This window comes from Medicago truncatula, chromosome 5 (genome assembly GCF_003473485.1).
Source record: "Medicago truncatula cultivar Jemalong A17 chromosome 5, MtrunA17r5.0-ANR, whole genome shotgun sequence".
Lineage (NCBI taxonomy): Eukaryota > Viridiplantae > Streptophyta > Magnoliopsida > Fabales > Fabaceae > Medicago > Medicago truncatula.
This window is the reverse complement of record NC_053046.1, coordinates 39,691,781-39,718,630: the sequence shown is the minus strand read 5'-3', so window position 1 is coordinate 39,718,630 and position 26,850 is coordinate 39,691,781. Positions and strand designations below refer to the sequence as shown.

General features: G+C 32.7%; 4 protein-coding genes across 5 annotated transcripts; 2 read left to right on the top strand and 2 right to left on the bottom strand.

Annotated features, from left to right (window-relative positions):
- The first annotated feature begins 1,024 nt into the window (after nucleotides 1-1,024).
- On the top strand, nucleotides 1,025-5,967 carry LOC11432905 (uncharacterized). Its single transcript, XM_003617135.4, has 2 exons — nucleotides 1,025-1,213; nucleotides 3,844-5,967. Exon 2 carries the CDS (start codon nucleotides 3,854-3,856, stop codon nucleotides 5,843-5,845), a length of 1,992 nt encoding a protein of 663 aa, XP_003617183.2. The 5' UTR covers nucleotides 1,025-1,213; nucleotides 3,844-3,853; the 3' UTR covers nucleotides 5,846-5,967.
- A 1,197-nt stretch (nucleotides 5,968-7,164) lies between these two features.
- LOC11430632 (60S ribosomal protein L30) lies at nucleotides 7,165-7,765 on the bottom strand. Its single transcript, XM_003617134.3, has one exon. It carries the CDS (start codon nucleotides 7,701-7,703, stop codon nucleotides 7,365-7,367), a length of 339 nt encoding a protein of 112 aa, XP_003617182.1. The 5' UTR covers nucleotides 7,704-7,765; the 3' UTR covers nucleotides 7,165-7,364.
- Nucleotides 7,766-13,800: 6,035 nt separating this feature from the next.
- LOC11441955 (tyrosine-specific transport protein) lies at nucleotides 13,801-19,339 on the top strand. The gene is made up of 14 exons (XM_003617133.4): nucleotides 13,801-14,202; nucleotides 14,338-14,378; nucleotides 15,101-15,193; nucleotides 15,333-15,407; nucleotides 15,901-15,950; nucleotides 16,197-16,286; nucleotides 16,370-16,426; nucleotides 16,625-16,694; nucleotides 17,349-17,450; nucleotides 17,525-17,577; nucleotides 17,684-17,822; nucleotides 17,924-18,008; nucleotides 18,547-18,675; nucleotides 18,942-19,339. The coding sequence occupies exons 1-14, from the start codon at nucleotides 13,893-13,895 to the stop codon at nucleotides 19,121-19,123; spliced, it is 1,476 nt and encodes a 491-aa protein (XP_003617181.2). The 5' UTR covers nucleotides 13,801-13,892; the 3' UTR covers nucleotides 19,124-19,339.
- Nucleotides 19,340-20,634: 1,295 nt separating this feature from the next.
- Nucleotides 20,635-25,677, bottom strand: LOC11431832 (probable E3 ubiquitin-protein ligase RHC1A). 2 transcript variants are annotated; one of them, XM_024784299.2, is made up of 2 exons: nucleotides 25,513-25,677; nucleotides 20,635-21,822 (listed from the first exon to the last, which is right to left on the bottom strand). In XM_024784299.2, exon 2 carries the CDS (start codon nucleotides 21,809-21,811, stop codon nucleotides 20,834-20,836), a length of 978 nt encoding a protein of 325 aa, XP_024640067.1. In that variant the 5' UTR covers nucleotides 21,812-21,822; nucleotides 25,513-25,677; the 3' UTR covers nucleotides 20,635-20,833. The 2 variants fall into 2 exon arrangements, with proteins under 2 accessions (XP_024640067.1, XP_024640066.1); XM_024784298.2 differs by having other exon boundaries at nucleotides 25,547-25,671.
- Nucleotides 25,678-26,850: the final 1,173 nt, after the last annotated feature.

Here is a 26,850-nt window from a genome sequence, read left to right as displayed (position 1 = left end):
GATGTAATTAATTTTAAAATTTTAGATTTGATTAAAATTTAGGCCCTTAAACATTTCTATTCAATATTTTTTTGAAGGATTTAAGCCTCAAAATTCTAAGAGTCTATCTATTATAGCTTAACTTACACATACTTATCATCAACTCTGTCGGCGTTTTTTTTTTGGCGATCGGGATTTGAACCACGGATCTTATGTATATTATGTATTGTCCATACCAATTGAGTTAAGCTCACGAGGACACTCTATCGACGTTTATCCTAATATGAAGTTGCAAAATTAAACTAACTTTTACCGGATATTACTGCAAAACTAATTTACACTGACAATTATTTAATCTCATAAATTATTTTAATTAATTATAGGGTTAAATATGTTTTTGGTCCCTATGAATATACCAATTTTTTCGTTTTAGTTCATATAAAATTTTCCTTCAACTTTTAGTTCATATAAAATTTTCAATCACTACTTTTGGTCCCTATTTTTAAGTTCATTTTTGTGCTTTTTAATGAAATTGTGAAGAAATGTGTAGAATATTGTAAAAAAAATATTTCAAAAAAAAATAAAATTTTTTAACAAAACATAAATTAATATGAATTTTTAACCGTAAAAAATATAAAAATTCATATTTTGTTAAAAAATTCTAATTTTTTATGGGAGAAATTCTTATAATATTATGATTTTTTTTGCAAAATGTTATTCAAAAATATGAATTCTGCATATGAGTTTATTTTAAAAGAGAGACTAAAAGTGAAGATGAAAAATTTTTGAGGTACTAAAAGTTGAAGGAAAATTTTTGAGGAACTAAAATAAAAATTTGGTATATTTATAGGGATCAAGAAATATATTTAACCCTCAATTATAATATAGAAAATATAATAAACAAAAAATATTTTCACCAAAAAAAAAAAAAAAAACAAAAGAATCACAAAGTTACTTGATTTTTTTTTTTTGGTTACACAAAGTTACTTGATTTGATAACTTTTTTTTATTTATCTCATCCCATTAAAAACAAAAAAGAATCGTTTCGTTTATTACAAATTTTCAGATCTCTCTCTCTTCAAAACCCTAATTCCGTCGAATTCAGTTTGAGCCTCGAAAAACCTATCTCTCCCCCTTCTCTCTCTTCTTTCTCTCTCTAACGATTTTCTCGTTTCAACAACGATCCATCAACCTTCATCATCCTTCATCAACGCTCCTTTCTCTCAAACCTAAGGTTCGTACTTCTTCTTCTTCCCCTTTTTTTCCCCTCAATTTTTCGATTTTTTTTTTTTAGTTTTTTTTTGGGTATTTTTCATACCTATGATCTTCTATCGCGTAGTTGTTGATTGTATCGTGGAGTGAGAAATTTGTTTTAGGTTTTGTTTAATCGAATTCCGCATTTTAGTTTTTCATGCGGATTAGGGATTTGGGGATGTTTGAGTATGTTTGGATTTTGAAGTGTGAATTTTAGAGCGATTTACGGTTGTTTTGGTTCATTTTTCCTTTGATTGTGGTTTTCCAATTTTGAAATTCGTTTTTGCATTTATCAGGGTTCTTTGTATTTCATGCATGCTTGTGGTTTGGGTATATATATATTGTGTTATTATGGTGATTTGTGGTTAGGAATGATCACTGATATACTTTTACAAAGTCGGAAGCTACTTATAATCTATGAAGCATAGACATGACACTGACACATCGATGCGATAGTTATTTGAAAAAAAATGACATATTTGAATGTAATCATGTGTATCAGTGTCGTGCAGGAGTCTGACACTGATGTGTCGGACACTGGACACACCTTTAACAAGAAGTGTCGGTGCTACACAGCTTATTGTTGCTTTGTGGAAGAATATTAAGTTGGTTTGGTTTGAGAAAACATTTTCCCTTTTCATTTATTGTTTTCGCATTTAGTGTTACATTGTTTTCACTCTGTTTTCGAAGATATTTTTTAGTGAAAACTGGAAACAAAGTTGCAGTTTAGTAATTAAAAGTGAAAAGAGGAACTGAAAATATAAAATGTTAACAGACTCGTTCCTCTTTTGTTTGAGTTACCCTGCAAGCTTTGGCTTGAAAATGGATTAGCTTGAGAATTAGTTTGATGTGAAGCTGTTTTTCAGCTAGAATTTGGGGGTGAGGGGTTTGATTGCTGATATCAGCCAATGAAGCAGGATATGATCTTGTCGCCGTCGTCCATGCCCATCTGAACATGAAAATAGGGCTTTGTTTTATTCTCGTTATACTTTTTCGTTGCATTCCTCCTCCTTTTTTTATTTCTGTATTGCTGTTTGTCTGTTCAAAATGTTGTACACGCGTGAAAGTGATACTTTTTCTGTCAATTTTATCTTTTCATTTATGGTGTGAAAAATTATTGACTTGTGTTGTGCATCCTTGTGAAATGCAAGTCAATTTTGATGCTGTCCCATGTCATTATGTCGTGGGATAAGGACCTACTTTTTTACTGTCAGATGGGCCATGTATATTGTATAAGCTCCCAATTCTCGTTAAAATGACCAGAGTTTTCTGTTCTGGCTGTACAAATAAATGTGGCAACATCATCGGCAAAAGAGGCCCTATGTGATTCTTTATTGTTTTAATCTATTAAGGTGTAGGAGTATGACTGGATACACGTCCCATATTTCCTCTTAACTATGTACTTAATTATGTACTTAATTTGACGGGAAAGATATTTGTTTGGTGTAATTATTTTCTGATGTAGTTAGTGTTTGCACTAGTTCACGTTCTTTCCCTAGTTTGTTAGTTTTTCCTCAAGAGTGAGTCCATATCAAGCCATATTTAAATATAATTCAATGTGGGAAAGTAGTATTGGAAATATTACATTTGTATGTTTGGTATAAGTTGTAATCTATATATAACACCTTGGTATTATAGATTCCTTAGAATCTTGTTTACCCATGTGTTTCCCACTTTCTATTCACATGTTAAACAGTGGAAATCTTAGGCACAATTTACTTGTAATATTTCCAGGCTTCATTTTCTTAACTCTGTGTTCATTTCAAATTGCAAATAAGGAGATAGAAGACTCATGTAGTGAATAATTGTTATAGACTGCTAGAAAAAAAGATAGACGGATAACAAGGGAAAATGCATTTTTAGGAACAATGGAAACATTGTTTTGGCCTTCTCTTGAAATGCTGAATCTGTTCTGAAAAAAATGTAGAAGAAAACCGTGAGGAAAGTATTCAATCTAGATTCTATCATGTTTATCAGTTGAAGTCAATAATGAAAATAGGAAACATTAAAAAGTAAATGAACCCTTATACTTCTGTGGGAATGGAAATTATTTTTTAACACTTCAATCAAACTCTAACTTCCCACTTTCAGTGTACTCTACTACCATTTTTGTATATTTTTAATTCTGTTTACTGTGTACTAATTTTTTTGAAGTAACTCCCAGGAAGATTAGTATTTACCGAACATTGTAAACTATACCTGGGAAGTAAACTATACTTGGGAATAATAATCCTCTTAATAATGTTCCCAGGTACATCAGTACTGTTAATACAATTTTATGCTCAAGCAGATGTCTCCTTAGTAGATTTTCATACTTTAAACTAGAGAACGGTAATTAGTTTCCATTCATTCCATTTCATTGGATTTAGTATTGAAAGTTTCATCCAACTTGTAAGTGCTTTCTCTTTTGCCAACAGATTCATACATATATCACGGTACCATTTTTATTTTATTTTTTGAATTACAATGTCATTCAGTCAATAGGTTTTGTCTTGGACTTTGTTTATGCATGTAATTATCTGCTGATTCAGTAGTCATATAAAACATTGTACTGTAGCTTATTTTCTTTAAATGTTCTTCAAAAAAACTTATTTTCTTGAAATGTTACAGGGTCAAAGAGATGTCTCCTGCATCCCGATCTAAGTCTAAAGATAAAAAGGCTAGCAAGGAAACTCCAAAGGCTTCTGTGAAGTCCACAGGATCTGGCAGTGCAACAGCTGGTATTCCAGCGAGTGCATACAATCCATTATTAGGAACATTCCATACTTTGGACACATCAGCGATACCCTCTACCTCACCAATGCATTCTAATGGTCGTTTTCGGAACATAGATGAGACAGATGAACATCCTGGCAGCTTGGTGGTAGCTGGTGTTGAGTATGATTCTGTTTCTAACAATGGTAGTTGGTCTGGGGAGTCTGAAGAGCATAAAGAGAAAACTTCTAATCCTCCTGTTAAGCCGGAAGTAGTTCCTGGAGCTGATAATGACAAGCGAGAGAAAATCCGCCAAAAGAATGAGAGAAAACATCAACGGCAGAAGGAAAGGCGAGCACAGGAGCTGCGTGAGCGGTGCAGAAGTTATCTTATGTCAAGGAAACTTGAGACACTGGCTCAACAGTTCGTGGCTATGGGATTTTCTCATGAACGGGCAACAATGGCACTGGTATTGAATGAAGGTAGGGTGGAGGAATCAGTTGCATGGCTATTTGAAAGTGGTGATGAAGCAGATGGTCAAAATGATAAAACCACAGGTAAGGGCAGTTTGAAAATTGACATATCAGAAGAACTTGCTAGGATTGCAGACATGGAAATTAGGTATGGATGTTCAAAACAGGAGGTTGAAAGAGTCATCGTTTCCTGTGAGGGTGATCTTGAAAAGGCTGCAGAGATCTTGAGAGAATCGAAACATGATCCACCATCTGCTCCACCAAAGCCAGAGGAAACTGGCGATCCTCCTATCATCAACAATGGTAAGCAGTCAGGAGTTTCTGGTCTGAACCCAAGGTCACAAACAAAACCTGTTCCTTCTCTGAGCCAACTCAGAATAGATGAAAAAGATTTTAACTATACAAAAGCAGCAATTACAAATGGAGTATCTTCAGAATCCAGTAGCAAAAATATACAACCTCTAAAGAGAATGCTGCCTAAGTCTGAATGGGTAAAGCCACAACAGGCAACTATATTATCTGACAAAAGGTGGCCTGGTGCAGGATCTAATCCTTCTGTTTCTTATTCACTGGCTTCACCGTTGCAAGTGGCTCCCCCACCTGCTAAGACTGAAGCTCGTTATGTGTCTGTTGGGGGTGATTATAAAAATCTTCAACCTGGAGCAGCCAAGGAACCCATAGTTGTAATGCAGCGGCCCCAAACTCTAAATGCAAAGCAGGTTCCAGCCTCAAGCAATAGTTCATCACCTCCTGGAATGTCTGCCAGTTGGTATCCAACTAACAGTGTAGAAGCTATGAGGTCTAATGTGTTTTTACCTCAAGCTCCTAGTACTAGAAATCCTAGTCCAAACTATCTAAGTACTAATCAAATGTATCACCAACTTCAATATCAACCTCAACAACAATTTGTTGCTGGCAGCAGTAGTAACTCAGTAGATCCTCAAGCAACCAATCGAGGGAATAGCAACTGGAATAGAGCGACGGGTGCGTCTCCAACGCTTGCTGCTGCTTCTTCTCTAGGTCTCTTTCCAGGGAAAGGGTCGGCAGCCACATCAGGGGCATCTTCTCCAGTCGACTGGAGCACTGGCGGGTCGATGCAATTTGATTACACCAGCATAGACTGGTCTTTGGATAGAGGTTTGTCTTCACCAGGGTCAAATGCTTTATGGTTAGGGCTTTCACCTTTTACAAAGAGTAGGGCTCAAACGTATGATTCAAATTCAAATGCTTCCGGAGGTGTTGCTCAACAACAGACAATGAGATCATTGCCCTCAAATGGTTCATTGCTCTCAAATGGCAGTACTGTCCCGATGGCTGGATTGCAAGATGGCGGAGCAGCTTCTGGTGAAACTTCTGCTGCTGGTTCCCGGGAGTGGAGTTCTCCTTTTGAAGGAAAAGATCTTTTTAGTTTACCGAGACAGTTTGTTTCTTCTCCATCTCGGTAAAATGATAGGGAGCTAAAATGAATGAATGAATGAATAAAATGAAAGAAAAACCCAAAAATGTGTGTGGATTTGTTGTTGGCTCTTTTGATTTACAGTTTATGTTTTGTTGGTGGTAAGTTTCAGTGGGAGGGGCAAGCATCCAAGAAAATTTACGCTCACGTGCACATTTGCACATGCACACTCGCCACTCATCCAATGAGTAATCTAAATAATGCCTGAACTTTTTAAGTAAAAATAAGTAATGCAACAGCGACGACAGTAACAACAAACACTGTCTGATTTTATGACTGTAGAACGGGAATGTAACGTGATAATTAAGTAGACGTTGACATAAATTAATTTTGATAGATTTCTTTTTTGAGCTTAATTAAAAGCTTCATCTTTGAACGTTAATGACAGATTTCTAACAATATCCAAACCGCTGATTGCTTTCAATTCATCTATAATGCCAAACACAGGTAAATTCTGAGCATGTTTGGTTCAAAACGTGCGCTTGATTACCAGTTGCATACATAATCAAAAGGTTTTAATTCCAGTTTAGAGACTTATCAACTTAAGGTCTACTATGACAATTTTTTCCCTCAAATTGATCAAAAAGCAAATAAAAGTCTTAAAAATAATAAATGAATTGCAAGGAAAATTCTATGGTGAAGTCATGAAAATGGTTTTTCTGATGAAGTTAACACTATAACATCAAAATTGTAATGAGTAACACCCCATTGTTTATACAGTGACATCAAAAGTTCAGTCTCATAGTATCATCAATTCATCAGATTAACAAGACTGCACTTAATCTAATTTTATCTTACCTTGTTTCAAGTGTAACACCCCACAAAGTGTAACACTTAAGACTATCACATAATATCATCAAATCTATTTACATGTTAAAGATATCAACGATAAAATAGTACTTGTAAGTCCAAGATGTTGCAAGCATTACTAGATGAATTACTATTGATCATTAATCAGTAATCAACAATTTAAAAATGAATCAAACATTAAAATCAAAATTAACTTTTTCAAAAAAATCAGTTTCCTGACTGCACCGTAGAAGCTCCCTAATTTTTATCGGTGTTCTAGATTTATTTGTGGAAAATAGCTCGTCTTATATTGTGGATTTTTTTTTTAATCATACCAAACTGTATGTAGAGATTTTGTCTTTTACTTTGCTGGTCCATTGAATTTGATGTATCAAGTTTTTTTTTTTTTTCTTTCTATAATCATATCATGAATATATAATATTTACAGTTGTTTAGCGATCCATCGCTATTGAAACTCAATGTCAAAAATCATTTGCAAGCCAACAAAGGTAACAGACATTAAAGATCAAACTAGAAATATTATCTATGTAGAAATGAGCACAATGAAACAAAAATTGCAGTCAAAATTACTCGATGCTCAATCAGCTGGGATACCCAAAATAACAAGCATCGCACACCATAGTCTACAACTAGAATTTCTTACGACAATGTCTAAACAACCTAGAATTGAAAACATCATGGGAAAATCTTTGCTACATTTACTGTTCTCCGGGAATTGTCTTGATGATGTCGGAATCACCAGGATCAATAATGCCGAGGCAGCACACTCTGTAGTACTTTCCGCAAGCAGTGCCCAAGTCAACATTGTTTCCATTGTGATGGTAGACTCCAACCTTAGCCAACATAGCATAGTACTCAAATTCAGACTTCCTCAACGGAGGACAGTTGTTAGCAGTGATAATCAATTTCCCTTTGGAACTCCTAAGGGATTTGAGAACAGTTTTATACCCGAGGGTATATTTTCCAGTCTTCATGACAAGAGCGAGCCTGTTGTTGATGCTCTCATGAGTCTTCTTGGTCTTCTTTGCGGCCACCATTGTTAAGGTTTGGTGTGAGATGCGCAGAGAAGAAAATGCGGTGAGTGAAATGAATGTGTAACACTTCCTTCAAACAATACCTCTTCATACACAAGAGCTTCTAACCACTTGCTTAAACCGTTTGGATTTTTTACTACTCAAACCAAGTATATGATGGTGAAATTTTGAAACACGTTAAACATTTAAATTGAATTGTTTCCTTCAAACGATATTTCTTCATATAGAAGAGCTTCTAACCACTAGTTTAACGTGCCTGAAAATTTTACTACTCAAACCAACTATATGTTGGTGAAATTTTGAAACTCGTTAAACACTCAAGCTGAATTGTTTTCTACAAACGATATCTTTTCATAGATAAAAACTTTTAACCACTTGCCTAAATCGTTTGAATTTTTTATTACTCAACCCAACTACATGTTGTGAAATCAATATATTCTATCATTATAAGCATATTGAATAGCCTTATGCTTTGTAAATATTATTAGCATTTTTTTTTTAGTAAATGTTGTATTTTCTTCTTTCTTGGTGACCAAATGGGAGAAGCTTAAAATAAAAGGACTAAAGAGAAATAAGGTAGAGAGTTACTCCAATTAATTAAGTAGAAAACAAAGGTTGTCTTAGCAAAATAGAAGGTGCTGGCATGCTTGTAAACCATCAAGTAACTGCTATTTTTAAATTCTCTCCGAAAATTTTAACATTGTTGTATACCTAAAATTAAATTTAAATGTTGTGAGATTTGGTAAATAAGTTAAGAGATTGTAATAAACCCATTCATAAAATATAACATTGTAATAAGAAAAAAAAAATAGTTAAGAGAATTCTACAACACTGCCTAACATCGGTGTGTCAAATCCAATTTTTTCAAAGTAATTAATTTTGTTTACAAGCTTCGGCCAGCTTTAGAGGTAACTAACACCATCCCATTGATTCCACCTCTGAACCTACTTACGACTCTACAGGTAAATTTTTTAGTTTAATCAATCATATTTTGGTCTTCTATTTTATCATACTTTCAAAAATAGTTCACTTACTTTATTATCGCAGTCGGTGATGAAAGACATGTCGAGGTTTTATCATTAAGCAAATATCTTGGAACTCATCCAAAATTATCTTATCAAGAATTGGTTTATTTCTATTCAACATATCCTTCGGGAAGGAAACTCTTGCGTTAATATCCTTACTAAGTTGGGAACCTAATTAAGACGATTTTGTTACATTTGATGAGCCTCTTTTGTGTTTATCACATGCTTTACTGACCGATGCTTTAGGTGTGTCTTTTTCCAGGACTTAGTTTTCTCAAGTAACCAAAAAAAATAAATACTGCACAACGACGGGAAATAAAAAAACACACCGCATTGTTTGCATTTCATAAGAGTTTTACTTTTTTTTTTTTTTTTGAGGGAATACGAGTTTTACTCTTGTTGTCAAAGAATTATTAAATTTCATTATTTCAAAAAATTATATATTCAACACTAATAATATTTGCAGCAACAAATTACTGATCCAATTTAAATTCTTATTAATATGGAATTTGCAGTTCATTAGTATATCTTCCGTAGTAGCGCATCTGGCAAGTTCTGATTTTAGTAAAAAATTTTGGACGTGTAGATTTAAGTAATTTTAAATTAGTTGTTAGATTAATCTAGCAATTGATTCAATATTTTCTTTCAAACAGGTGTATTATTATTATTTTTTTACAATTGAGTCAATTTTTTTAATGACATGTTAGTAGTTAATTGATAGATTAATTTTTCTCTTTTGTGTGAGTTTAAATTCAAAACCTATAATTTATATTATCGTTTATTCAAATAAGTTGAACTTTCTAACCCCCTTGACAATGGGTCAATGAAGTTTGTACCTCGTCGATACTACCCAAATCCCTCACCACTAGATTAATCTTAGTGATTTAAAAAAGGTTTAGTTTGATAATTGATTTTGTTAAGAAATTGTAATTTTTTTAACGAATTTTTTTTTTAGATGAGTTGGGTTAAGAAATTGCTATATAAAAACATGTAATACTGATATTACATCAAGTATTGAAACCAAAATAAATCACCATTTTTGAGACAAAAACTATCATTGCAGGGGTTAAGAACTTAAGTTGGAACCAAAATTATAACAAATGTAATAATTAAGGACCAACAAATTCAATTTTAAAATGAGGGTTTGGATTCCGTGAATGAGATAAAATAGAAGGACTACAAAAATAATTAAACCACCAATTTAATAGTGAACTAAGCCTTATGAAGAGTAGAGAATCAAACAATTTAATGTTGAATACGTTTAGGCCTTCAAAAGTTTAAATTTATACTTAAATAAAAATGTGTTATATTTTTTTTTTGAAGAATGAATAAAATCATATTAAAAATTTGTACCAAAAAAATCATATAAAAAAATTAACATTATCTCTACAATCGTTAAACCTATTGACTTTTTTATTATCAGTTGAAGAAAAAAATATTAAATTTTTATTTTGAAGGAGAAAAAAATATTAAATAAAATCAATTAGATTAATTTATATTTTTTTGAAGTAATGATTATCCATTACTCCATCCGTCTCAAATTAAGTATTTCTTTTTGTTTTTAAACGGTTATTAAAGAAATAATTATAATTGTGTAGATTCTTATAGTAAAATATGTTTCTTTCACCAAAACATTTTTATTAATTATAGTTAGTACAATAGTTAGGTGATTGAAATGCACTGAACAATGATATATTAATGGAAAATAATGATAAAAATTATATTGGTATTGATAAAGAAAAATAATAAAGTTGACTTATAATTTGAGACGAGACAGTATAAAACACTTGAAATGCGAGTTAGATTCTTAAACGGTTTTGACTTTTATCAAAGATGAAGTTCTATATACTCATCATTACGTTCTTATTGATAACCTTTGTTCCTTTATGTTAAGAGATTAAAATGCTGTGTTTTCTAAATTTTGCTCATACCTTGCATGAAAGAAACTCTTATGTTCATTGACCCACCAAATTGGATATTTCACTTTCTCATGAGCTCAAAATCATCCCCACCTATCCTTCTTCTCTCTCGGGTTTTTGTTTATTTGATGTTGTGGGAACCGAATTCCTCCGTTTGTAATTTTTTTTTTTGTTTCTGCTTTTGCTTTCACTTAATAAAAAGAAAATTGAAATTTGTTTTAGATCTCTATACATAGTAGGCTGGTTCTAGCATTTCTCTTTTTGAAGTTTCAAAATAATATATATAACTTGATGTAATGTTTTTCCAGCTTCAGTTGGATAAAATTTCAATATTAAAAAAAAAATAACATTCAGCTTTAATATTTTTTCCGGCAATATACATTCAACTTTTAAGTTGTTTAGAAGTAATAATTATATAATATATAATTTATGTTAAGATAAACAGCATGTGATCCGTAGTAGCTCACCTGGCAAAATTCTCTAAGTTTGAATTTCCGGGTTCGACTCCCGGCTACGGAATATTTTTTGTTGAATACTCATGAATTCAATTTAATTTTTCTTTTGAATAATTTTGGGTTCAAATCACCACCAGTATACAAAACTTTTTATTTTATTCTAATAGCTTTTGCAATGTCTTTATTTTAGAGAAATATTAAGGCAATCTAAACAGGTGACTTCAAAAAGAAAAAAAAAGGTATGTAATTGAGTAAATATGCAAATCGGTTTTTGGGATTATGAATATCGGCTAAAACAGTATCTCAATTTTATTAATTTGCCAAACATTAAAATTTCAAAAAAATAATTAAATATCATCTCTCAACATTTGAAGTTAAACACTATAACATGACATATATCTAGGGCTGGAAATGAGTCGAGTCGAACCGAACCTGTCTGAGCTCGGCTCGACTCGACTCGATAAGAATTGGTTCGGTTCGAGTTCGACACGAACTATTTTTTCAGCTCGAGTTCGGCTCGTTTAAAGTTCACGAACAGTTTGGTTCGGCTCGTTAGGTTCAGTTCGAGTTCCTTTAAAAGGAGATACATAACGACAACAATTATGTTTTTTTTTTTTTATATATCTTTTTTTTGAGGGATTTTTTTTATATATTTAATTCATGTAAAAAAATATATAAGTTTCTAAAACTAATATATATATATATATATATATATATATATATATATAAATGTTCCTCTCATTTGAGTCATCCTCTCATGAACCCAACGAATCGAACCATCTATAGTTCAAGTTCAGCTCATTTAATTAACGAACTTAATTTTCAGCTCAAGTTTGGCTCATTTGGTTCATGAACCAAGTTCAATGGACCAATTATCGAGTCAAATTACGAACTATATTCGAGTTGGTTCGGTTCATTGCCAGCCCTACATATATCATATGAGCGTGTGAAATTTGATGTGGTTCATATCGATGCCACATCATTGGAGACTAACTTCATTATCTAATTTAGAGTTGGCCATTAGATTGGACCGGTTTGGGCTCAAACCACCAAACCGATGGAATCCACTGGATTTAGTAATCCATACGGGATATAACGGTAAATTGAGATAGTTTGATTGGATTCCCTTTTGTTGAATCAAGAAGAAAAGTTTTAGTGGTGACCGCGTGATAGGCTTAGAGAGGGAGTCTAACTTCTCTCTAAAATCACACGCGAGCTTCAATTTTTGACATTGATATATACAAAATGTCACATGTTTATTTGACATGTCATGTCGTATGGGAACCATTTTAAAACACATTAGAAAATAATTTTGAAGAAGTATTTACCAATTTTTGAAATTTTGAAACTACTTTTATCTACATTCACAATTTACTCTAAATCTAAACAAATACTTCATTACATTTTTGTGCCTGGACGACTTTAAATCTCATGTATAAAAGTTTTTTAATGCAAAAACATCAATTTTTGTGTTTTTTTTATCTGAAATAAAAAGGTGATTAAAATAGTACATTTTCATAATGCAGATGTTTTTATTAGAATGAAGAAAAAAAAAACTAATAAAGTCATTGACGAACAAAACCAACCCACCGATTCTCGAGAGACATCGAAAGAATAAAGATTAGTAGACATCTTTAACGTGTACACCCCTTGTATCCTTTGAAATTTTTTAATTAACCAAATATATGGTCTATGTGACCACATTTTTTCAATTGCATGACCACTATTTAGAAGCTGAAAAATGTGGTCACGCGATAAAATGCGCGTGACCACTATTTTTACACTTAGTTAACTAAATAAATTCTAGAAAACTAATGGTCACGCAACTAAAAAATGTAGTCACACAGATCATATACGTAGTTAACCGAAATTTTTCATTATTTTCTTTCTTGAAAAAGTATGAGAGATTAAGAGATCAAATCACCCAATTTCTCCAATATTTATTTAATGGTTGTTCGGCCTATTTACCTTATTCGGTTCAAATCATCCATTTTCATTTTTTTCATCTTTTTTTTTTTTTTGAGAGATTTTCATCCTTCTATTTCTTTATTAATTCCACATGCAAATAAAATTTCACTTAAAGCGAAGAAGAAGATCTATACCCTACACACTTAGTCTCTCAAATTTATAAAATTGCGAATTTATTAGTCTCTTCAATTAAAAAAAAATATCAATTCGGTCATCCTATCAAAATATCAACTAATGTAAAAAAAAAAAAAGAAAGAAGACGGTATACCAACATCAATAAAATACTTTTTTTTAAAGAATCAATTACATATTTAAACAATGACTTAAATAGTCTTTTTTGGATCCTCGTGAGTTTAACTTAAATGGTAAGGACAATGCATAATATATGCTAGATCCGGGGTTTAAACCTTGACTATCACAAAAAAAAAAAAAAAATTTACGGTAGTTGGGATTTAAACCTCATACTAAATGAGTTAAACTCAGGAGGAATGACTTAAATAGTCTAATGCAACATCAAGACACTCCTCACAGAATACACTACTAAAAAAACAAGATGTGTTCTCTTCTCTCATTTTAGGTTCAATCATAGAAATTAATCTCTTTTTATTTATTTATTTATACAATGTAATAACCAAAAAATCTCTTCATGTATGAACTAAAGTGAAATATTCAATGGACTATATGGTCCACATTATCTCCAAGGAACTAGAGGTATATAATAGCCTTTCATAGCTTCAAAATACAGTTAAATTATACGTATCTTTTGTTTACTCAAATTTGTGACACTCCAAAAACAATGTTGAATTGAGCTACAAAAACATATAAATGGTTACGTTGTTGTCTTGTTCTTCTCTTTCACCATTCTTTCATATTCCAAATTTTTTGATCAAACCAAGGAAGACACAACTACTATGTAATGTTCCTCCATTTCATCAAACTAAACTTCAATCCACTTCTTTGTATCTTCCTTCTTCTATGAATAGAAAAAACCTTCACAAATGCTTCTCACAACAAGAACAATCTCAATCTATCCAAGAAGAACAAGATGATGAACAAGAACAAGAACTACAACATTCATTTCAATTTGAGCGTTTGTTTTCAAACCTTAATCAAGTCACTTTTAAGAGAGAACCTGGTTAGTACATTGCTATTTGCATACCTCTTTTTTCTCTTATATTTATCTTTCTTTAGTTTAAAATTTTTCATTATGTAAATTTAACTTATGCATGTTTTTTTAATTTTTTTTCTTACCTGTGTTTAACATTAACAGGAAGCTTATCTAGTGCAATTTTCCTAGTTGCAGGCACTACGGTTTGCCACTTTTGCTCTTTCTTTTTCTTTGCACCAATTTTGTATTACTATACAGTAAAATCCATTGTGAAAATCAAACTAGTTCAATTTTGTAACATGTTCTTATGAATTGCAATTTGATATGCTTATATAAGGCTGTTCATGGAAACCAGTTGGATGATCTATTAATCAAATGCGAATATTGTTGAAAAAGTTAATGAATATTTGTCTTAGTATTTCTCAAGTTAGAAGTCATATGAGATTGAACAAAATTCTGAATGTGACACTTATAAGTTGTAAAGAAATAATGGAGGGAGTATTAGTTACTAGACTTGAGCAGTGTTTATCAAAGACTATGCAGCGTTGACCACACTTCAGATGAAGGCGTATTTGTTGTTTGTGGTGTTCGACATTGACACGTGTAGTTGCATTCAATGACTTCTATTTTCTTAAATTATTATTATCCTGTCTATATGTTAGTGCCGTATCCGGTATCAATATATTCTCCGGTGTTTGTGTCAGTGCGACATAGATGATAGATCGCAATGTATCAGTCTTCCTGCACATTATTAAGACACGTCCTTTTCTTTTTAATGTAATTTAAAGTGAGATTGCACACATTCAATATGCATAGCTGCAAAACTTGTGACAACTTTCGACTTTTTTGTGATTGCGGTTTATTTGTATTTATTCAAGCATTATTTCTTGCCATCATTTCTCTTAAATGCTAAGAAATATTGCAGGTAGGTGCAGGGATACTTGCAATTCCTGCAGTGACACAAGAATCAGGCTTTTTAGCATCCACAGTTACTTGCATCCTTTGTTGGGCATTCATGGTGATTATCATTGCCTATCATGATTTTGCTTCTTACAAAGTCAACTATTTAATACAGCAATTTTGCTACATAGACTATAATTTGTTTCCTCTGCTGAAAAATTAGCATAAATAAGCACATCTGATGAGACATCCTGCAGGTTGTGACAGGTTTGCTCGTTGCAGAAGTAAATGTCAACACCATGTGTGATCTCGGTTCTGGCGGTGTATCATTGGTAATTATTTCTTAACTCCCTAAAGGAACGATACTAAAATCCAGCGAAAAAGTTATAAGATTAATTTCTATGCACCGATAGCGTAAAATATTTTTGCACATTTATTCAATCAAATTAGACCATGATGCCACTTTACCATATTAGTTCCTAAAATATCTCAATAAATATCTATTTAGTGAGATGTGATTAGATGCATGTGTAAGAAAGTTTTAAATGACATTGTATACATATGAAATCCAAAAGTTATTTGTTGATGTTTGAGTACTGCACGCAATTCCTAACTTATGTCAAATTAATAAAGTTTTTGATCGTCTATAATATGTTTCATATGGTAGAAAAATGGGAATGTAGATAAGAATACATGATCATAGAATGATTGAAAACTTGACAGATATATATTCTATCTTTTGGAGATTTTGTTCTCGAGAAAATTTTAGCTTTCCATTCTACCTATTTAGATTATTATTAGTAACTTGATTTAGATTATGTCCAGGTATCAATGGCCAGAAGAACTTTAGGGACAGTAGGAGTTCAAATTTCATGGTAAGTTCATTAATCATCTATGAAAATTTAATGCAAGAAAACTATGGGAAATCAATATGCGTAACATAACACGGCTTCATCAGAGTTCGGCCAATTGTTCCTGTTTCTCTTAAAACAAAGTGGTTGATGTAGCTTTTCGATTATGCACTAGTTAGGGTTACAAGAGGGCTGCTGTACTTATCAGTGAATGAGTCATGCTATATTTTATTTTCTAAAACATGTTTTAACAATGTGATTTTGTTGCAGTTGGTCATACATCTTCATCCATTACGCCCTTCTGATTGCCTATATAGCTCGTTCTTCAGATATCTTGACAAATTTTCTTGGCATTCCCATGTACAAGCCACTAACTAGGCCTTAAATCATGTCTTAATTTTCATATACTTTGTTTGGGGCTAATACTAGCACTTTGGTTACAGATGGGAAAGTGCAACTTTGTTTTCATTGATTTTTGGAGGCATATGCTACTTTGGAAGGTTTGTTTGTCTTTCTTCTTGCTTTCATGATCTAAATTTATCTTTTGTACATAACTGACACAGTGACACTGACACGGAGACACCAGTAATAATTTAGGAAAATAGAAATGATTGACGTTATGTGTGAGAGAGTAGAGTTTGAGTGAAATTCATAATTACTTCCAGCTCTAACTGACAGTACTTTATTGTGATTTGTAGCCAGCGCTTTATTGGTGCAATTAACGGGGTTCTAGTAGTTGGAATCATAGGCTTTTTTGCAGCTCTTGTGGTAAGTTTTTCATGTCAAAATTATGAAATTTTCTGAGATTATTTTACTCTTATTTGAGTTATTTCAAATTTTAAAATAGGTAGTAGTATTTGATTAATCATTTTGATTAGTAAACTTCATATGATCTGTGGTGTTCAAATTAATATGTTAGTCTGAAATCACAGATATATAGCCATATAGGACACCTCAACAAAAATTAGACGTATTCGGATAACATTGTTCTTATAAATGGAATGATTAATGATGTTTAGATAACATGCTTCAAATTAAGCGTAATAGAATTCATAAACTATATTTTAGTACATGCAAAATCACAAATGGATAACAGATACATTTTGTAACATATGCGCAGACATACACACAATAAACAATCTCGGGATATTATTTTGCGGTTCAACGGCTCATATTACACACATTCACCAAATCAAATTGATTTAGATTAGACGGTTGAGATTGGTAACTGCGCGATGAAGTTACTGCATGGAATCTGTTTCCAACGGATAACTTGTTTGAAATAAAACCGTTTCTCTTTCATGCTACACGGTTATTTTATTTTATATGATAAGGAAATGTTACATGGTTTATAGGACTGAACAGTTATTTCTAAAGCATATTTTGTTCATGTTGAAACTAAGATTAATTTTTCTCTATTAGACCGTTGCAAGTGGAAACCTGCATTTGGATGCTCTTTTAAAAGCCAACTTCCAAGCAGCTCCAATGAGTATACCGATTATCGCACTCTCATTTGTTTACCAGGTAACTTCCCTAATCTCCAATTTTTGAACAATGGACAAAATTTTAACTCTGATTATGTTTATATGCTTATTCAGAATGTGGTACCTGTTCTTTGTACAAATCTCGAAGGAGACTTGTTAAAAGTAAGGTGACAAATCTCATCTTTGTTTGAATAATTGTTTTTGTTTCTTCCACCATTTCAATTTTATAAACTATACACTAACATTAAAATTAAGATAATGTTTTTTTTGCAGGAGTGCAATAATACTAGGCACTGGTATACCACTTATTCTGTTCCTAGTTTGGAATGGTGTTATCCTAGGAACAGTTGGTGACAATCCAATGGGATTAGATCCATTACAACAGTTGAGATCTTCAAATGGAACAATTGGAGTAAGTTTATGATAGCCTCCATTTTTTTAAGCTACTACTGCATTAAAGTTTCATGACTATTTATTAAAATTTATTTTGTTGCCCTTAATTTGATTCTGCAGCCTATAGTTGAGGTTTTCTCACTGCTTGCAATTGCTACATCTTACATTGGATTTGTTTTGGGTTTGACAGACTTCCTTGCAGACTGTATGTATTATATTTTCCAATTTCTTTCTTATCTTTTGATTAAAGCTAATGCGGAAATCTGATCGAGTTATTTGATAAAGTGCTAGAAACACGCTATCTGTCTAAGTCTAACACACTATTATTGAATGAAATTCATGTGAGACCCACTTGAATTTCATCTAATAAAAGAGTGTCGGAAAGTGTATTGCTAGTAGTCCAGCACGTGTCTTATCATCTTATGCAGTGTTGTCAACTGCGGATAGTGGAAAATAGCGGTTTGTTCAAATTTTACTATGCTACAGCCTCTATTTGACAACAATTTGTAAAAAAATAACTTATTGCGGAACAATGGCAATTTGCTCAAATACCACTGTGGTCTACGGACGGTATAACGCTATCGTGTTGCTATAGTATAGCCGCTATTTGACAACATTAGGCTAATGTACTATCAGTTAAACCTCTTGCATGCTTAATAACCAAGTATGTTGCACATTTTAAAGATTAGGATATTACTCATGAAATACTTCATTTATTGCTTCATTGTGTTTTTTTTTTTCAGTGTTAAATCTCCCAACAGGCCAAAACAGGCCTCTTCCATACATACTGACTTTAGTTCCACCACTTATACTCTCATTATTGGACCCTGAAATATTTTTTAAAGCCTTGGACTTTGCTGGAACATATGGAGGTATAGCTAAATGCTCATTTTTATTTCATTTCCATGTCAATTTTAATTGCAATTTTTTTCTTAACCCTCTAGTTTCTTGGGGAAGGAGGCCCTGAGAATCCAGAGTTTGTCAATGAGATAAAATAAAGTTAGGCTAATGATTGTTTCAGCCTGAATTTGAACTCGAGTTTTTCCTAAACGATTCGTTCTTAACTAAAGTTTAGGTACAATATAGTTGTTTCTTGAAAACTTGGCAAGTTTTTCTCATTGTTTCATGTCCCTGATAGTGCTGCTGCTTTTCGGAGTTATTCCAGCTGCAATGTCTTGGTCAGATAGGAACTCAAATTCAACTTCATCTGTGAAACTACCTGAAATAGTTCCAGGAGGGAGGATAACCCTACTAATGGTTCTTGGTTGTTCAGGATATGTTATTCTTTCTGAATTATTTGAGAACCTGCAGCACCTTTGAAAAAGTATTCATCATTTTACATGGATATTTTCTTTCACCTTTTTGTTTGTTTCTGTTTGTAATTATTATTATAGCATATTTATAGTCTTACAGTGTAAAGTTATTTAAGGGGGCATTTTGGAGAAAAAGGTCATGTACATATAAATAATATTCCAAATTGCTTATGCTGACCTTCAAACTTTGTTACTTAAATATTGGATAAAATTTCAACTCAAATACTTAAATTAATTTTTCTTTTCTCTTTTATTGGTTTCTCTATTATATATAGTACTATACTGTATTTCAAGGTTGTGTAGAGATTATGAAGTGTCCATTTTGCATTCAATATATTCCATAACCATAAGTACTACAAATCCCATTTGATAAAAAGTAGTGGTTCAATGGAACCTGCCCAGCCTGGCAGAGATAGTGGATCAATTTTCATTTGATTGCAATGATCAACTGTATTGTAATGTGACAAAACATATAAGAATCTTTTTGTCCTTGATGCAAATATCTCAGTGGTTGAGGCTGGTTGGATTAAATCTTCATTGGGACATAGTAATAAAGAGAGCTTCGTCTCAGGTCTTCAAAGTTAAGAAAGAAACAAAAATCAATGTAGGATTTAGCTGTACTATACTATCATTATTGTTCACAAAACTCTAATTGATGCCAACTTTTAAGAAATCAAACTCTTATACTTCAACCAACAGATGTATTTATACTCAAACGAATGTTATTGTTTATTTATTGCTAACAAAAACCTGTAAATAATAAGGGGTGTTTTGGTAAAGACTTATATAAAAGGAAAAATTGTGTAGGCACTAACCACACATCCAAACCCAAACCCCATCAAGTGATTTTTCCATTCAAAGCAAAATAAGAGTTAGTAATGTCATGTCTAAGCTGAATTATTGTAGCAAATTGATGTGTTGAGACTTTACATGTCACAATTATGTTATCAATCTCCTATTTAGTCTTTTGGTAGGTGGCTTAGAATAATCAAACTTTTAAGAAAAATATTGAAGTCATCATGGCATTGGTTAAGATGGTGACACATGAATTTGACATTAACAGATCCAATAGCAAAATTTTCTTAGTTTTAGCCAACTGAAAACACAAGTTCTTAAAATATAAGGTTTTTTACTTTTTAGCAAGCTAAATGAAAGTATATCCTAAAAGCACTAGCTACTGGATTTTGCAGATCATGCTAACAAAACTGAAAGAGGCAAATCAGCTTGACATCATTTTCTAAGACTATGGTAGATAATAGTTAACCAAAGACTATGCTAGAAAATATAGTCATCTCACTAAGCTACCTTAATATGCAAGGTTTCAATGGTTAAAAGCATTATCTAATAAACCAATTCCCTTGCTGTTAATGTGTTTGAAACCACGGTGGATGGCCATTCAACACGTCTCGATAGCTTTTCACAGTAGAAATGCCTTGAGATGCAGTATCACCGTGGTTCCAAACACAAACTATAGCACTCACCAAAAGGGGAAATGAACAAATCAAATTATATAATGACATGTGAAAGCTTCAAAGAGATTCAACTTACTGAATAATAACATGTACAAAGATTTTTAACATACTTCTATCTACTATCTCCCTTGCATGAGATAAAGTTCAAATTACAATATTAATATTAATATATCTTACCTTCTCATTCATATTACAAGCATTATTAGACAAGCATTGATACTTATCTAGGACAAGAAGCCCAGCTTTTAGTTATCATAATGCCATCCATTATAACGTGTTCCATTATTCTGGTCAGCATTGGTTGAAGAGCTGCTACCTCCAGTCTCAGAATATTGATTATTGTTTGAACTAGAAGAACGGAACGGCCACAGAAACGAAAACGGATTTCTCCTTCCATTGTTTGGACGGTCACTCTCCCTGCCCCTTGAGCTACCATTTCCACCACTGTTGCTTCGACTACTACCACGAGAACTCATCTGTCCTTGGGGTGGTAGCTCAACACGGCAAACAGGACATGAGTTATGTTGAACCAACCAAGGAACAATGCATTCAGAATGGTAAATATGGTCACATGGCATCTCTCTGGCTTCAGAACCAAGTTCAAATTTTTCTTTGCAAACTGGACAATGTGAATCGGAGCGAAGATGCGCCTGTGTGATCCTAATAGTAGGCATGGCATCAATTGAAGATCGTGCAGCTGGGGGTGGACCACGCCGATCATTCATGGTTAGTTGTTCAATAAGTTCTTCCAGTCCAGAACCCATAAAATAGTCACCAAAATCGCCACGCCTAGGACCACCTCTCGGGCTTCCATTAGGCAAGGTTAGTCCAGGAACTTGACCGTGAAATACTAAAAAAGGACCAGAACTATAAACGCCCCAGCCCTGTTCAGGAACTGGGACAGAACTAGACCTCCCTCTAACATCAAAGTTTGGGTGCATTCCAGCCATTCTATGCCTCATGAAATTATCAACAGCATCCATAAGCCCAAACCTATTGTCAGAACCTCTGTGTCCCACAAAAGCATGTATAGCATCAAATAAGTCAGGCATTTGATTAAACTCTCCCGAGCGTGATGGAAAGGTATTTTGAGGTGCAGTGCCTCGCATCTCGTTAAGTTCTTGTACAAATCCCTCATCACAGTAAGGGCAAACGACGTCTCTCCCTTCAAGCACAATTGGCCGATTGCATTCATAACACCAGTGTGTTGCTCCACTTGACATTATTTCTTCAACTAGAATTAGAAATAGAAAAAACTGCATCAAAATTCAATTTTACTTCTGCAACATATCTATATCTATCCATACAAAAATAGAAACAATTAAAAGCATTGGATCAATAACTAAAATAATTCTGAAGATTCAAAGCCCTAATTGGCCATTATAGTGTCAGTATGTGTATGCTAACCATGAGTAAGTAAAACAGTGAAACTGGAACAAGTTATATCCAGTTAAACTCAAAGCAGTGAAGGGAAAAATTGCAGTCTTGGAGTTGGCACCATATGAGAGCTGAATAAAGGATTAATCTAACTAGAAAACAAATTCTTGACAATGGACATCAAAACAAGAAATGTGGAGAGGGTTTCTTCTAGTTTTTGTGATGAAGTAAACAAAGGCTTTGATTGGGTTGCATGCAAAAGCCAAGACTACAAACGGCAAGTCGAGACTACTCCATTTACTAGAAACGGCAAGTCAAGACTACAACAAATGGAAGAACTGCTACTATATAAAGCGCTAGCTTGGACCAAATTCTAGTTTATGGGAGTTTCTCAGTTAGAATAAGTTTATGTTTCTTCACTTGCAAAAAAGTCCTTAAAAGCTTAATCGGTATTTGTGGACAAACTAAATGACAGCTTTGAAAAATATGAGTTATATTGACTGATTTTGAAAGTGTGAAATAGTTTTACATTGTCGTCAAATCATATCTCTTCATTGAGCCACACCGCTATTTTAAATCCTAAAATATCTTCACAAACATTTGCAGAGATATATCTGGATGACAGTGTAAAACTATTTTATCCATTGAACTCTTCATGAAATTAGGTATAAACACTTATGAAGCTGCCACTTTCACCATTGCGCACTACTTTATGTCCATATGCACACTACTTTATGTCCATATTGCGTAAAACTATTATTAAAAGAGAATAAGAGTGCAAATGCAGCAAATTGATTCCAAACACGGTATCCATATGCACACTACTTTATGTCGTCTTCCTTATTATGAAACCCCAAATTTTTAGTCAAAATAAAAAAATACATAAAACGATTAAATCTAAATAGCAGATACCAACAAATAAGAAAATGTGAGATGGAATTAATAGAATGGTGAGACAAAAAAAAACTCAGCATTTGCGGATTCCATCTCTACAGTTGTGTTAGCCGCTGCCCAAGTACAATAAAACCAACCATATTTTTGAAAAACATGCTCAGTGGTTGGATGGATTCAATCTCCAACAAACTAACCAAATTGGGTTCAACAACAGCTTATGCCCGATTAATTGAGGTATTATTTTAGAATACATCAACTAACCGGCATAGAAACCACATAGACTGATGTCGAACCCAGTATGGTTTGGTTAGGCTGGGGGAGATTGAAACAAGCAGTAGCTATAATCAAGCTGTGGCTTTTCCTGTACGCAGTGAATCTCAAACAAGAAAACAACAGAAATGTTTCCCCAACCAAAACAAAATCAGTGCAAAAAAAAAAAACTACAACTCAAAAAAGATTTTTTAAAACAACCAAGTTAAAATAATCATAATAGAAAATCAGAAGGTTGAGGGGCTCATATCAAGTGTAAACTTTGAAAGATCTGTCACTGTGGGAAGAAAAAAAAGCCCAATTCAATTTAAGAGGCAGTAAGAGAAAGAGGAAAAAGGAGAAAGAAGATGCAGACAGAATCTGAGATACCAAAGCCAAACCAATTGATGAAAAGGACGTGGCGGCATCTTCAAGTTCTGGCTTAAATATATATTTTCCCTTTTTATGGTTTTGGATATTGTTGGAAGTAGGGTTGTGTTTTGCAATGGAATTGGGCATTTCCCACTCAAGGCCTCTCTCATTCTAATCATTGCCCCTTTCTTTATGACTTCAGAAAAACAACTGAAGGCAAGGAACAATGGATCTAACCCACACATTATATACAACACCATCCATTTCTAGGATTTTTCCTTACCTAATGATTTAATTATTTTTTTGATGAAAATTCTCTATGTACACATCCAAATGTTCGAGATTTATATTTAGACAAAGAGATTGCTACTATCAAAATACAGACACTATATGTGATACGGCATAAATTTATCTGTATCTATATGAGAAGCTAATGTTCAAAAAACTCAATCATTGCAAGATTCATTTTCTTTTCACAAGTATTTACCAAGAAGTTTATCTAAATACGCTAAAAGTCAATTAGTTAACTATATCTTTGAAATAAGTGAAAAGACCCTCAAACAAATTTGGCAACAAAAACAAAATCAGTGCGAAACAAAAACAACAACTCAAGAAAACAAATTTTTAAAACAAATAATTTAAAATAATCATAATAGAAAATCAGTAGGTTGAGGGGCTCATATCAAGTGTAAATTTTGAAAGATCTGTCACTGTGGGAAAAAAAACCCAATTCAATTTAAGGGACAGTATGAGAAAGATGAAAAGTAGAAAGAAGATGCAGACAGAATCTGAGATACCAAAGCCAAACCTTTTCATGAAAATGGCGTGGCGGCACCTTCAAGTTCTGGCTTATGTATATGTTTTTCTTTTTCTTTGTTTGGATATGACTCTTGATAGAAATTGGGTTGTGATTTTGCAATGGAATTGGGTATTTCCCACTCGAGGCCTCTCTCATTCTAATCATTGCCCCGTTTTTCCTGCCTTCAGCAAAACAACTGTAGGCAAGGAACAATGGATCTAACCCACAAATTATATACAGCACCATCCATTTCTAGGCTCTTACCTTTCCTAAAGATTTAATTATTTAGAATTAACATTCTCAATGTTCTCATCCAAATGTTCGAGATTCATGTGTAGACGTTAAGATTTTTACTACCAAGAAAGATAAATAGAAGGAAAAAGTGAGAATTAGATAAAAGAGAGTAAAAGAATGATATATTTAATAACAAAGTGAGTTATTTGAACATCAAAATACATACACCATACACAATACGGCATGCATTTATCTTTCTCTATATGAGAAGCTAATAAAAACTCAGTCATTGTAAGATTCATTCAATAACTTTTTTTAAGAATGGCCCATTTTAGTCCCTCAAAATTTTCTTGCAAACCAATTCAGTGCCCAACAAAAAATAGTAGTACCAAATCAGTTCCTCACATTCATGAGGGACAAATTAGTCCCTCATTTAAACTAACATAGGGACTACCCTACATGAAAATGTGAGGGACTAATTTGGTACTACTATAATTTGTTGGGCACTGAAATGGTCTGCAAGAAAATCAGAGGGACTAAAATAAGTCTTTAGTTTTTTTTTTTTTTTTTTTCTCTTTTCTTTCACAAGTACGAACGGAGAAGTTTATCCAAACTGGCTCAAAGTCAATTAGTCAACTGTATCTTAGAATTAAATCACAAGATCCTAAAACAGATTTAACAATAGTAATATATCACAAATGCAAATCATTCTGAATTTTTCCCTAAATTAATGAAAAAAATTACCAAAAATAAACAATTGAAACTCAAAATTCATAACCTAAGAGACAATAAACAGCATAAACAAACCCTAACTGAAAAATTAGGGTTAAGAAGAAAACACAACAATTCTAAGAAAAGCACAATTTTTTCGAAATGGGGTTTGAAATAATAAATACCCATTTAGTTTTAGGAGTAGATTAGGGTGAAATTGATACAGAATGAATGAAATTTTTTGCAGAAGAAAGATGAAAGGTTGAAGAATGGCGAGAGTGAACTTACAGGAGGAAATAGGAAGAAGTGAGAGGTTAGTAACCTGAGATTCTGAGTGTCGGGGAGAGAGAGAGAGAGAGAGAGAGAGAGAGAGTTTGTTTGTTGCTTGCTACTACTGATGTTGTCGTGCTGAGGAAAATGACATTTGGTTTGGTTTTTCACCTATTTACATTTCAGAATAATCAATGATTCATTTTATGTTCTAGTAATAAATAAATAGATAAAATAGTCTACTAAACAAAATATAGGTATGGTCTTTAAAAAAAAAATGAATATATGTTTGTATGAAATTAATTCATATGCAAGTATGTGAAGTTTAACTACGCATAAAACGCCGGAAGTTATTAGGTTGGATATTTTGATTGATGTTTGAACTCATGTATCTTTATTGTGTGTGTGAGTTTACTATAATTTTATCATTTTGTCTATTTAAAAAAAAAACTATGTAATATTGTGAATTCTACTCATATTATTATAAGTGTTCGTTGAACCTTAAAGATCTCTTCTAACTCTGCGAAATCCTCATAGTTGGTGGTGGAAATGGGTTAGGTCGGGTCGGGCTTTGTATGACTTAAGTCTGGACTACTTAAAAATTATAAGCCTGAGCATGACCTATTAACCTTCATAGGTCTGAGCATGATCTTTTTTAAAGATCTGATGAAGCCTATTTTACACTAAGATCTAGGAACACCTATAAGTCTACTACTAAATAGACCAAAACATCTTTAAAAAAAGATCAAAATTTATGAAGGCCTAAAGCACATGAGTAAGTATGCTACTAAATCACATAATCATAAAAAGGTTTAAGTTTATGAAAAAAAAACTTCAATAATGAAAAGATATGTAAAAAGCTTAATATGTCGGTCTGACGAGCTTAATAGACTTTTTTTTTTTTTGTAAACCTTGGTCTGACCTATTTAATTAAATAAGCTTTATAACAAACTTGAGCTCGACCTATTTATTAAACGAGCTGGACAGAGTTAGGTTTTAAATGAACTAGGCGGTATGCCCTTGTCGGGCGGTCTGACATGTCCCACCTCTACTCATAGTTCAACTTATTTAAAACTTTTTAAATTACTTTCGTCTCAAAATAATTGTCTCTTTAAGTTATTCCGCTAACTACAATTAATAAGAGTATTTTAATGAGTGATACTAATTTTACCATTGAAATTAACACAATTAATCATTTTCTTAAAAATCGAGCACAAATCTTAAACGACTATTATTTTGAGACGGATGGAGTAGGAAAATGCTAAAGAATGTCCTTAGCGCATTGAATAAGAAGATAAAAATATAAATATTGCATTGGAAAATAGTGCAAAATAATGAATTTAACATTTTAAAAGT